At 42.3% G+C, this 12,234-nt stretch overlaps 1 protein-coding gene, 1 long non-coding RNA gene and 1 other non-coding gene across 3 annotated transcripts in view; 1 reads left to right on the top strand and 2 right to left on the bottom strand.

Moving 5' to 3' along the window:
* Window positions 1-2,326: 2,326 nt before the first annotated feature.
* LOC119924679 lies at window positions 2,327-2,430 on the bottom strand. The gene has a single exon (XR_005449377.1). It is a non-coding gene; the product is annotated as a U6 spliceosomal RNA (small nuclear RNA).
* Window positions 2,431-2,459: 29 nt separating this feature from the next.
* On the top strand, window positions 2,460-11,016 carry LOC119919820. Its single transcript, XR_005447725.1, has 3 exons — window positions 2,460-2,548; window positions 8,637-8,714; window positions 10,664-11,016. It is a non-coding gene; the product is annotated as an uncharacterized LOC119919820 (long non-coding RNA).
* Window positions 11,006-12,234, bottom strand: part of POU6F2 (POU class 6 homeobox 2) — a 440,175-nt gene continuing 438,946 nt past the window's right edge. The window contains exon 12 of the mRNA XM_038740542.1: window positions 11,006-11,911. Coding sequence (XP_038596470.1) covers window positions 11,407-11,911 — 505 coding nt within the window. The 3' untranslated portion in view covers window positions 11,006-11,406. The remainder of the gene's footprint in view (window positions 11,912-12,234) is intronic.

The raw sequence follows: 12,234 nt of genomic DNA, 5'->3' as shown, positions 1-12,234 counted from the left end.
GGTTTAATCAGGGAAGGCTGCTTGGAACAGATGTGACCTTAATAAGTCTTTGAAGGTGGGGAGAATGGTGGTCTGGCTTATATGGAGGGGGAGGAAGTTCCAGAGCAGGGAGAGGATGTGGAAAAAGTAGTTGGTGGTGATATAGATGAGTTCTGTGCACAGTAAGCAAGCTGGAGCTAGAGGAGCAAAGTGTATGGACTGGGCTGTAGTAGGAGATCTGCAATGTGAGGTAGGAGAGGATGAGCTGATTGAGTGCTTTAAAGCTAATAGTAAGGAATTTCTGTTTGATGTGGAGGTGAATGGGCAACCACTGGAGGTTCTGGAGGAGAGGGCAGGGAATAGGTCTGTTTGTTGTTTTATTGTACTCTCCCCAGCCTTAGTATAGCATTCTGCACACAGTAATAATAATAATGATGGCATTTGTTAAACACTTACTATGTGCAAAGCACTGTTCTAAGCACTGGGGGGGATACAAGGTGATCAGGTTGCCCCACGTGGGGCTCACAGTCGTCATCCCCATTTTACAGATGAGGTAACTGAGGCTCTGAGAAGTTAAGTGACTTGCCCAAGGTCACACAGCAGACATGTGTCATAACTGAGATTCGAACCCATGACCTCTGACTCCAAAGCCCAGGCTCTTTCCACTGAGCCACGCTGCTTCTCATGATACTGCTAAGGATACAAGACCCTACCCCCTGTACCCCTTACCAAGCAGGGCCCTGGTATGGATGTTTGAGAATTCTAAAGATGCCACATGTACATGTATGCTGCCCAAAGCCTGGGCAGTTTAGGAACCGGAAGGATTTGGTTAATTATTTTACACTTTTCTGGCTTTGCCAAAAGGAAAGCCAGTGGGTTTCCCCTATCAAATCCAGGAGGTTGTATTCAGCCCTCTGCTTCAGCCCATATCATATTTCACTGCAAGCTATTGGCCATTTTTATAAACCCACTAAAAGGAAGGGCAGATTAAGGGGAAGCTTTTATGGGATAAGCACTCAGTAAGTACAACTGACTGACTGAGTGGGGAGATGTGAACTGGGCTTTCTTTAGAAAGATGATCCGTGCAGTCCAATCCATGATTTGGAATGGGGAGAGACAGGAGGCTGGTTGGTCAGTGAGGAGGCAGGTGCAGAAGTCAGAGTTAGGATAAGTGCTCGGATTGACATGGTAGAGGAAAGGGCAGATTTTAGCGAAGTGAAACGGACAGGATTTGGTGACAGATTGAATACAGGTGGGAAGTTGAGGAGTTCTTTTTTAGACACATTTAATTTGAGGAGTCGGCATCCACGTAAAGATGTCCTGGAGGTAGGAGGAAACGTGAGAATGCAAACCAGAGGGAGAATTAATCGATGGTGGTTGTTGAGCACTTGCTGTGTGCTGAGCACTGTACTAAACACTTGGGAAAGTACAGTAGAATAGGTAGATACAATTCCTACCCACAAGGACCTTACAGCATAGAAGGGGTGTGGTCATTAAATGAATATGTAGACAGGTGCTGTGCAGCTGAAGGTGGGGGAAAATCAAAGTGCTTGAAGGGCTTAGGTCCAAATGCATAGGCAAATCAGAAGGGAGGATGAATAGGGGAAAGGAGGACTTGATCAGGAAAGATCTTTTTCAGGAGATGTGATTTTTAGAAATGGTTTTGAACAGATTTTTGGGGGTGGAGGAGAGGCTCATGTCTGTTGGATATGAAGGGCGATGGAGTTACAGGCTGTGGGGAGACATGGGCAAGGGCATGGAGATGAGACAGTTGAGACTGAGGTACAGGGAATAGGATGGCATTAGAGGGGAGAACTGTGCCTGGTGGGTTGTAGTAGATCACCAGGTTAAGGTAAGGGGAAGAGATGACTGAGTGCCTTAAAGCCAACAGTGAGGAATTTCTCTTGGATGAGGAGACAGATGGGCAATCACTGGATGTTTCTGAGGGCTGGGGAGACATGGACTGATTGGCTTTCTTTGAAAAATGATCTGGGAAACAGGGTGATGTTTGGACTGGGGAGGGGAGAGACAGGAGGCAGGGAGGCCAACGAAAATGCTGATGCAGAAGTCAAGGTGGGATATAAGTATTAATAATAATAATAATAACGGTATTTGTTAAGCACTTACCATTTTCCAAGCACTGTTCTAAGTGCTAGGGAAGCTATAGTGTAATCAGGTTGTCCCATATGGGGCTCACAGTCTTAATTCCCATTTTACAGATGAAGTGAGGCACAGCGAAGTTAAGTGGTTTGCCCAAGGTAACACAGCAGATGAGTGGCAGAGCCAGGATTAGAACCCACGACCTCCGACTCCCAAGCCCATGCTCTTTTCGCTAAGCTGCGCTGCTTCTCTTGATTAACGCTTCACAAATTTGCATGTCATCCTTGCTCAGGGGCCAGACTAATCTTCTCTGTGTCGTTCCAATTTTAGTACATATGCTCATATATATATTTTTTTGTCCATTCAGAGGAGCATGAAAATATGAGACAGGAACAGTGACACCACATGGAGAGAACTGAAAGGAAGTGGTTGGTCCCTTGACTGAAGAGAAGCCATAAAGACTGCAAAGGTATTGTCCTTTTAGAGAAAACAAGAGCCAGTAAAGGAAGCAGTGGATGTGTTGGGAGGTGCCATTTCCCAGTTTATTGATTAGCTGAAAAAATCTTGTACCCTGTAGACATTTGGTTGCAATCATAGCTGATAAGAGCAGTTATCGATATCACCAGAGGATCAGGCCAAGTGAATACATGAAGAGGAGCAAGAGCTCCTCGAGAGGATTTACTGACCTAATGTGGGGAGAACCTTTAAGTGTCAACCTCCTCAATCTCTTAGCCTTCTGCTGATGGATTATATTTTAACCAAACTCTGGTTGGTAGCGATTTCTAAGGTGATGTGTCACCAGCTCATTTTGAGGCATCCCAAGTGGTTAACCAGAGGTAAGACTCACATCTATTGAGACAGGGGCCGTTGGGCTAAAGTACTTGGAAGGAGAAGCCAGAGGAAGTCTTCACCAAGGTAGGCATTCAAAAAGGAATAAAAGTTAAGTGGAATCAGGCCTGAACCTGAAAGCCTTCTGTGTTTGAGACCTTTGAAGCAATATGAAACTCCGATTACTCATGACTGCTAACCAGTAATATTTTCATAAGAGATATAATTGAAAATAATTCTAAAAGAAATTTCAAATGGAGATTTTAGACCACGTTTTCTTATGGTAGGTGTTAAAAGCTTATTATTTGACTTGAACTGTAATATAATTATAATAATAATCGTGGTATTTGTTAAATGCTTACTAAGTACCAGACATTGTACTAAGCAGTGGGGGTGGATACAAGCAAAACACGTTGGATGCAGTCCCTGACACACACGGGGCTCACTGTCTTAATCCCCATCTTACGGATGAGGTAACTGAGACACAGAGAAGTGAAGTAACTTTCCCAAGGCCACACAGCAGACACGTACTAAGAGCTGGGGTAGATACAAGTTAATCAAGTTGGTCACAGTCCATGTCACCCAGTATAGTCTTAATCCCCATTTTACAGTTGAGGTAACTGAGGCACAGAGAAGTGAAGTAACTTGTCCAAGGTAACACAGCAGACAAGTGGCGGAGTTGGGATTAGAACCCAAGTCCTTCTGACTTTCAGGAGCATGCTGAATTCACTAGGTCATGCAGCTTCTCTTCAGATTTGAAACCAGAAAACCCCAAAATAGATCACCAACCTTCTCCTCTCCACCACCTTCCCATCAGTTTGATTCGAGCACCATCATTGACGGTATTTATTACGCTCTTATTATGTACAGAGCAGTGTAATTTGACAAAACAGTTAACAACTGGCACCAACTGGAGGAAGCCAATCTCAATCAATCAGAGCCACAAAGAAGAGATAGATTTCATATCCACCTCTCCCCAAGAGAACTCTGGGGGCTTGGCTGCATATGGACAATCCCATTTTGCTTCACAATGTAATGAGAGCCCCTTTACTTTCTGGGAGATATAGTTTTATCCTTTCCTTCTTATCCTTTCTCTTATTATCATTCAAATAGGCCTCTGACTGGAAGCTTTGAATCCAGACAGTTCTCACCCAAGGGTAACATAACACAGCACAGTCTAACATTAACTAAGGCCAGGAGAGCAACCACAGATCGCTAAAATTCCTAACATGGCACAGTTCAATAGATCTTTATCGATAGGCTAAAAGCATCACTGAGGAACTAGTCATGGCAAAATTTTGTTGAGCAGTTGGACACTTCATCAATGAAGTGAGCTACTGAAAAAGAGAATGATACTGGCAGGATACTGCATTTCTATTTCCACATTCCCCAATGACCCTGAAAACCTATTTTAAAAGGCAAGTGCTTTCCAAATCAAAGAGGCACGAACAATCTGACCATAAAGATAGGGAATTACTTAGTTGATTTCCATGTGGCTCAAAACTTCCTAATTGAATGACTTAACAAATCTCCATTATGCTAAGTGGACTCCAAATAAGCCAAGACTTCTTTAGCTTTCTATCTAAAACTCAACATGTCCAAGACTGAGCTCCTTATCTTCCCTCCCAAACCCTGTCTTCTCTGTGACTTTCCCATCACTGTAGACAGCACTACCATCCTTCCCGTCTCACAAGCCCGCAACCTTGGTGTCAGACTCGACTCTGCTCACCCCACACATCCAATCCATCACCAAAACCTGCCGGTCTCACCTCCGCAGCATCGCTCTCTCATTTCACCCCACACATCCAATCCATCACCAAAACTTGCCAGTCTCACCTCCACAATATCACCAAGATCCGCCCTTTCCTCTCCATCCAAACTGCTGCCTTGCTGGTTCAATCTCTCGTCCTATCCTGACTGGATTACTGCATCAGCTTCCTTTCTGTTCTCCCATCCTCCTGTCTCTCCCTGCTTTACTCTTCTGCCCGGATTATCTCTGTACAGAAAAACTCGGGGCACGTCATTCCCCTCCTCAAAATTCTCCAGTAGTTGCCTATCAACCTTCCAATCAAGCAAAAACTCCTCACTCTCGGCTTCAAAGCTCTCCATCACCTCGCCCCTCCTACCTCACCTTCCTTCTCTCCTTCTCCAGTCCAGCCCACACACTCTGCTCCTCTGTTGCTAACCTCCTCACTATGCCTCGTTCTTGCCTGTCCCGCTGTCAACCCCCGGCCCACATCCTTCCCCTGGCCTGGAATGCTCTCCCTCCACACATCTGTCAAACTAGCTTTCTTCCTCCCTTCAAAGCCCTACTGAGAGCTTACCTCCTCCAGGGCCCAGACTGAGTCCTCCTTCTTTACCTCTCCTCTTCCTCCTTCCCTCCTCACCTCCATCCCTCAAACCTCCCCACAGCACTTGTGTATATTTGTATGTATTTATTATTCTATTTACTTTATTAATATGTACATAGCTATAATTATATGTATTCTGATGGTATTGACACATGTCTGTTTTGTGTTGTTGTCTGTCTCCCCCTTCTAGACTGTGAGCCGGATGTTGGGTAGGGACCGTCTCTTTATGTTGCCAATTTTTAGTACAGTGCTCTGCACACAGTAAGCGCTCAATAAATATGATTGAATGAATGAATGAATATCTGTAAGGTTCTTTATCTATAAACAATGGTAGTGATGATGAATCCCTATGCCCCTGAACACTCTCATACTATTCTATATTGAGGATAGACTGAGTAAAGTGGGAAAGAACTTCTAAATGTATTTCCTGAGGCATTATCATCTTTCTTTGACAGTAATTACATGCACATTGAGTTGTGTATTCTGTCATCATGCTTTCTGTCCAACCCGATTTGCTGGTATCTACCCCAGAGCATTCACTACAGAGCTTGGCACACAGTAAGCACTTAACAAATACCATAATTATTATTATTTTATGGGATTTCTTTTAAAACCAAATCAATTTATATCAGACACATAGACATAGGGACTTTTGTTTCCTCCAGACTGATATCTGTGCCATTTTGGAGGTGTGAAGAAAATTCTTTCTGAAATTAGTTCTTTAAGAACAATTTCAACCATCAGAAAAATTAAACTAAGAGAAGTAACATGGTTTGGTGAAAAGAGCACAAGCCTGGGAGTCAGAGGATCTGGGTTCTAATCCAGCTCTGCCACTTATCTGCTGTGTGACCTTGGGCAAGTTACTTCACCTCTCTATGTCTATTATCTCATTTATAAAATGGGCATTCAGTACCTGTTCTCCCTCCCACTTAGACTGTGAGCCACAAGAAGAACCTGATTTTCTTCTATCTACCTCAGCACTTAGTACAATGGTTGGCACAAAGTAAGCACTTAAATACCATTATCATTATGAATAATTCTTAATAATTCCAGGATAACTTGGTGGCTAATGGGAAAGACCTGTTATTAAATCACTTTTGTCTTTTTGTCCTTTACTTTCCCATCAAAAATGGACAAGAAGGGTCATTTCCTTAGCTTCACTGTTGCTTCCTAGACAGTGAAGGTCCAATTTCTGTAACCATGTTATTTTCCTCCACTGTGAAATCACATGAAACCAGGCTTGGGTAGTTTGCTTGTTTGCTTCAAAGAACTAAGAAATGATGAGTAGTAAAGAAAGTTTAAATAGGAGTTTCCACAAGCACAAAAAGATCTTGAAAAATCATTCTATTGGGAATTCCAAAAGTCATCTGGCTACTAGAATAACTTGAGTGTTTCTCTGCATGTGAATTTAAAGGGATAATTAACTATTATTTTCTCTCCCGTTGAAATGGTAGTAGTTCAAAGGGATTTCTCCTGTCCCCCTTAATAGCGAGCCCTTAATAGATGCTCAATAAGAACATTAAGTAACATTGCACTTTGGGAGGAGCCATTACTCTTTCAGATTGATAGGGTACCATTTGGTTCACTGTCACTAACATCAGGTGAACACACTGCAACAGGGCTCAAAATGGTTCCACAATCCTCTGTAAAAATGAATACTTCTCCCAAAGCTTTGGCCACGCTCAGGATGTAAACTGAGGCATCGGGAGAGTTCGCCTCAGTGACGACCCACCTCCAAATCTGAAGTAGTTTGGGTGCCTCTTTTCCCTTGTCCTCAATCCAAAATAATCACATGAATAATTCAAAGATGCACATAAGGCTAAAAACTCATGTCAAACAATTCTTTATTTTTTATGGTACAAATTAAAAGTGACAGATCTGAAGCTGTTAAGAAATACACAAAGTGCAGCTTTACTGACCATACAGATATTGCTCTAGATTAAGTACAGTTTTGTCAGTTTTTTTTATGTTAACCTGTGCAGATATATCAGCTTTGGTTTCAATGTCAGAGCAGTAAGGAGCTTTTAAATATCCAGTTTGGCTTCTTGGTCACTTGTCCATCACGTTTACTCCTCTTTCTTTTTTTTTTATTTATTTAACATCACACGGTCCATTTTGTACTGTCATTTTTCCTGCTGCATGTCCCATGCATGGAACTGAACAGATCTCTTTGCAGAGCTTCATTAGTGACCCTGGTGACCATTCTGTAGATTATAGCATATAGGACAAAAATCAAAAAAAAAAAATCACTTCCTTAACAAGAAATTAACAAATGTGCCTCACAGAATCTCAAGTTGGAGACAAGCAAATCACATGACAAAAAGCTCATTACAAAATGTTGTCCAAACAGATTTTACAATCAAACATTGACATGGAAATCAATTTCCTTTTTCTTCTTTCTTTTTAAATTTGATTTTCACATTGGTCATTAACTGGGTACAAGTAGAGTGCTGAGGTAAAACACTGATGAACAGTTCGTATTTCTTTTTTTTCAATAGTAACAGTTTAGTATTGCAAGATTGTCAGCAACAATTAGCCATATCTATACAATGTGCATATACCTACATACATTGAGCTTTGGTCCAGCATTGAGAAGACGAGCAAAGGCATTTTACAATTTCTTTTTGGTTATAGCTTGAGTTCTTTGATACGCCTCTACTTGGTATTTCTCTAGCTCCTTTTACTTTCTTGTTCTCTTTTTGCAGTTACAACATAAAGAAACCAAACCCTCTAGATACATTTACACTTTTCAACTGTCCGCAAACAATTTGTGGTTGAAAAACTACCAAAAACACTGAACATCAATGGATGGTCTTTTAGTCAAAGAATAAGAAATAAAACCCAATAAAATAAATTTTAAACTGATGTCAAGCCATAAAATGCAATCACATAAAGTTTGAGAGTGACTTTAATTTTTCAAGTCTTAGTGGAAATCAAAAGTTTTTGTTACCCGGGAACTTAATAGGAAGTCAAATGATTTTGCGAGATGAAACTGCTTACCACTGAGAATGGGATTTAATAGTTAAATCAAACAATAGACGTGATCCAAAAGACTTATGCGTCACACATAATTCATATTCCTAAGAATCTGTTTAGGCACCTTTTTATGCCGTATAGCAAAAATTTGTTTGTAAAAAATTAATATAAGAAGCATTACAACACCTTATAAATAATTTACAAAACATAATACAAAATTAGAAAACAGTAAAAAAAATCACTGCACAAGAATGGATTCACGACCGTGGGGTGAGTATATTATATATATGCATATATGTATATTTGTATATACATATATGCATATATATATTGTTCTACACTGGGAGATTATATTTATTTTACATTTTCACTGTCCTGGTTCTACCTCTCCAATCTTTTCAGATCAGCACAGATTTTCCTCCCATGTGGACAGCTGCCGGAGTGCCTTGGAACACATCGCGTTTGTCGTCTGCTGCCTTGGTAGGTTTTCCTTGGGGAAGGAAGGTTTTATTTTTAGAATTTAGAGTATTCCTAGGAGGATCTGACATCTAGGTCTTGAGTCAAGGAGGCTTGGCCATTTGGCTCCAGGATGATGAAACCTTTGCAGGTTTCAGGATGGTGCCATTGGGTACGAAGACAGTTGGGTGAGTGAATGGACAAGTCAAAACCCATTCGGGGGGTAGGTGGGAAGACTTTGGAAGTGGCCCACTTCCAAACACCATCAACGATGCAGATTTCCCCTGCTGGTCTAGCCGGTCTTGATCTCCCGGTGGCTTCTTGGATTCCTCTGCAGCGACAAGTTGATGTTGTAGAATTCACATTGTAGCTAGCTAGCCATACAGGTAGAGAATTGAAAGAAAAGGAAAGGTGGCTGTTCTTATGTAGGCCATTGTCTGACAACTGGGACGGTCTGAGATGGGGATCTTTGTTGTTTGTTTGCTTGTTTTTTCCTTTTCAAATCCATAGTCTAGAGAGTGTGGTTGTTAGTTTATTCACTGAATACATTTACATTTCCACTACAGGAAAGCTGACTTTAGTCCCTTGCCCCTGCCCACTTAAAGTCCCTTTTGAAATGATAGAAAATCTAAAAGAGCAACAAATTGATGACCTGCGCCACCATCCCCACCCTAACTTCTCTGCCAGGCATAAGGGCATCATGTTCACCTAGAGCCCATTTGGTCATAAAAGAAGAGAAGCTTTTCTAGAGAAGCAGAAGCTGCTCATAGAGAAGCAGCATGGCTCAGTGGAAAGAGCACGGGCTTGGGAATCAGAGATCATGGTTCTAATCTCGGCTCGCCACTTATCAGCCGTGTGACTTAGGGCAAGTCACTTCACTTCTCTGGGCCTCAGTTACCTCATCTGTAAAATGGGGATTAAGACTGTGAGCCCCACATGGGACAACCTGATCACCTTGTATCCCCCCCAGCGCTTGAAACAGTGCTTCACACATAGTAAGCGCTTAACAAATACCATCATCATCATTAATATTATTATTATTATCAAAAGAGGTCAGGTTTTTCTCTGAAGTGAACTTGCCTGTTCAAAGAGTGATGGCTGTGAAGAGCATTGGTAAATTCTGATAAACTGAAACTAGTTTAGTGGGGATATTTTTTGCCGAAACGTCTCATGGGTATCTTTTCTCCACTCTGATGTTTTCCTATCCCCCGCTCAGACCCTTCCCCAAGGTCTGATTTGTTAAAATGCACTGGCTATGATGGCACATACCTGCCATTGCACCTACCCAAAAAAAGTCCAAGGAGAAACATTTCGGGTCCCTGGATGAAAAAGCAGCAGCAGAAAGCATTGAGAGCTTATGCTCAGAGTTCGTGGTGGTGTGTAATGACCCTCATTTTCTTGATTGTGTGTGTGTGTGTGTGTGTGTGTGTGTGTGTGTGTGTGTGTATTTCCATTTGCATTTCAAGGGATTTCTTTGGCTAGCAGGCTTTTGGGGAGAAATTGCTTCCACATAACATAAATGCATTACTGAACCAAATGTGCAGGTTATAATTCTATTACAAAATTAGTTTTCGTCAGCTCTCCATATTCACAGCCAACGGACTGAAATAAATCACAAATCATGGAGTTGACGATGAGCACAAATTAAAGAGTGGGCTAATGCGGACGGTTCACTGAGCATATTCCCAATTAACCCTAGTGTATTCTACCAGCTTCACTCCTTCCCACTTCTAGAACATTTGTGTCAAGCCAGGAGGAAGTGTGAGGAGGAAGTCCAGAGACAGAGTCACAGAAATCGAAAGAGGGGTAGGGACCGTCTCTATATGTTGCCAACTTGTACTTCCCAAGCGCTTAGTACAGTACTCTGCACACAGTAAGCGCTCAATAAATACGATTGAATGAATGAATGAATGGAGAAATGTGACTCGATTCATTCGACTCTTTTCTTTCTTTTTCCACCCCACCACTGAAAGGAAAGCGACACCCATTTTGGCGCAAGGGACATTTAGAATTTTCTAAACCAAGGACGACAAGAAGTGAGAGTGCCGAAGAATGATTTTCACAAACCAGCCCACCTTATGGGGCCCTGACACCAGATGGAGAGATGAGAGAAATCAAGGTTCCAGTTCTTGCTGTTCAATACAAATGTAAAAATTCACAACACAGTTTTACCCTCGTAAAAGAGCAGACTCACAATCTAGTTTGCAATGCCATGTTTCTGACTTTGGTTAATAGGTTTCAGAGTGAATCAGCACTTGGTACCTGAAAGTGTACAATCATTCCTCCAGGTGGCAGGCTTAGTATTCTCATTAAACAGATAAAAGTTTTTTTGTGTTTTTTTTTTCCTTAAAATGTGTTCACACTTTCTTAATATACAGAAAAAAGTAAGCAGTTATTTGGTTTGCTTTAAGTCCATTAAAAAACTGGCTTTTCAGAGGGGAACTAATTCTACCACAGACGCGCGCACACACACATGCTAAATGTGGTGTGTTCTTACTCTTTTTTTTGTACTTTTCAACTTTTTTTGTGGAAAACCAATGGACATTTCTAAACTGCTGTGTCCATCTTGTAGTTTCCTTAGTCTTTTACTTACAAGGGTGTTGAGTGGGGCTTTGTTCAAGAGTCCCAAGGATAAAGTTTTGTTCACTTGTTATCTCTGTCAGGGGCAGAGTGTGTGTTGGGGGTCGGTGGGTGAGAGGGTGTTGGGTGGGTGTCTTTAAGAGTTGTCTTCCAGAGAGTCTGTGAGGGGCTCCATGGGGACAGCTGCAGTGGGCTCATGCTGTTTTAAGCGTTTAATGGTGTTCTTCAGTGCTTGCCTCTTGTTGCAGAACCAAACTCTAACTACTTCCCGGTCATAGTTCAGCTTCTCCGCAATTTCTGTCATTTCCTGCCCAGAGGGGTGGGTGTTCTTCTCAAAATGGGCATTCAAGATCTCAAGGGCCTGCGGAGTGAAAGAGGTGCGCCTCTTGCGCTTTTTGGACGGTTCACTGCCGATAAATTCTGTCAGGTTCTGCATACCTGCTCGATGGCGGGCCTCAGCCTCAGCCATCCACCGCTCAAGCACCGGCTTAATCTTCTGGGCACTTTTAGGGGTGATGTCCAGCTTTTCAAACCTGGCAGGATACAAAAGGCCGGGGTTCAGTTTGGCTGTCAGACTGCTAGCTATAGTGTTCTCTTGGGCTTCCTGTGGTAGGAAAAAGTGGCTTCTCAGGATGGTGTGTCTGAGGGGAAAATTGAGAAAGAAGAGTCTTACACGGGATGCTCTGCCAGGGTGGGACTTCCTGCCTGCCTGACTAATTGACTGGCAGAGGTAATTTACAAAGGATCATGAAAACCATTGCTAAGGTAGCGATATTTCTTTCTAAGTGCTCCGACGCACAAACGCGCTTTCACAAATACACACATACACACTCACGCACACGCATGCAGCAAAAAGGGAGAGGGATGCAGGCAGAGAGGAGAGAGAGAAGGAAAGAATCCAAGAGAGACACACACAGGCATATCCCAGAGACAAGATTCCCTCAGAATCCAGCAAATTACAATA

This window comes from Tachyglossus aculeatus, chromosome 2, assembly GCF_015852505.1.
Source record: "Tachyglossus aculeatus isolate mTacAcu1 chromosome 2, mTacAcu1.pri, whole genome shotgun sequence".
NCBI classification, from domain to species: domain Eukaryota; kingdom Metazoa; phylum Chordata; class Mammalia; order Monotremata; family Tachyglossidae; genus Tachyglossus; species Tachyglossus aculeatus.
The sequence above is the reverse complement of the archived record's forward strand: the minus strand, read 5'-3'. Positions and strand labels throughout refer to the sequence as shown.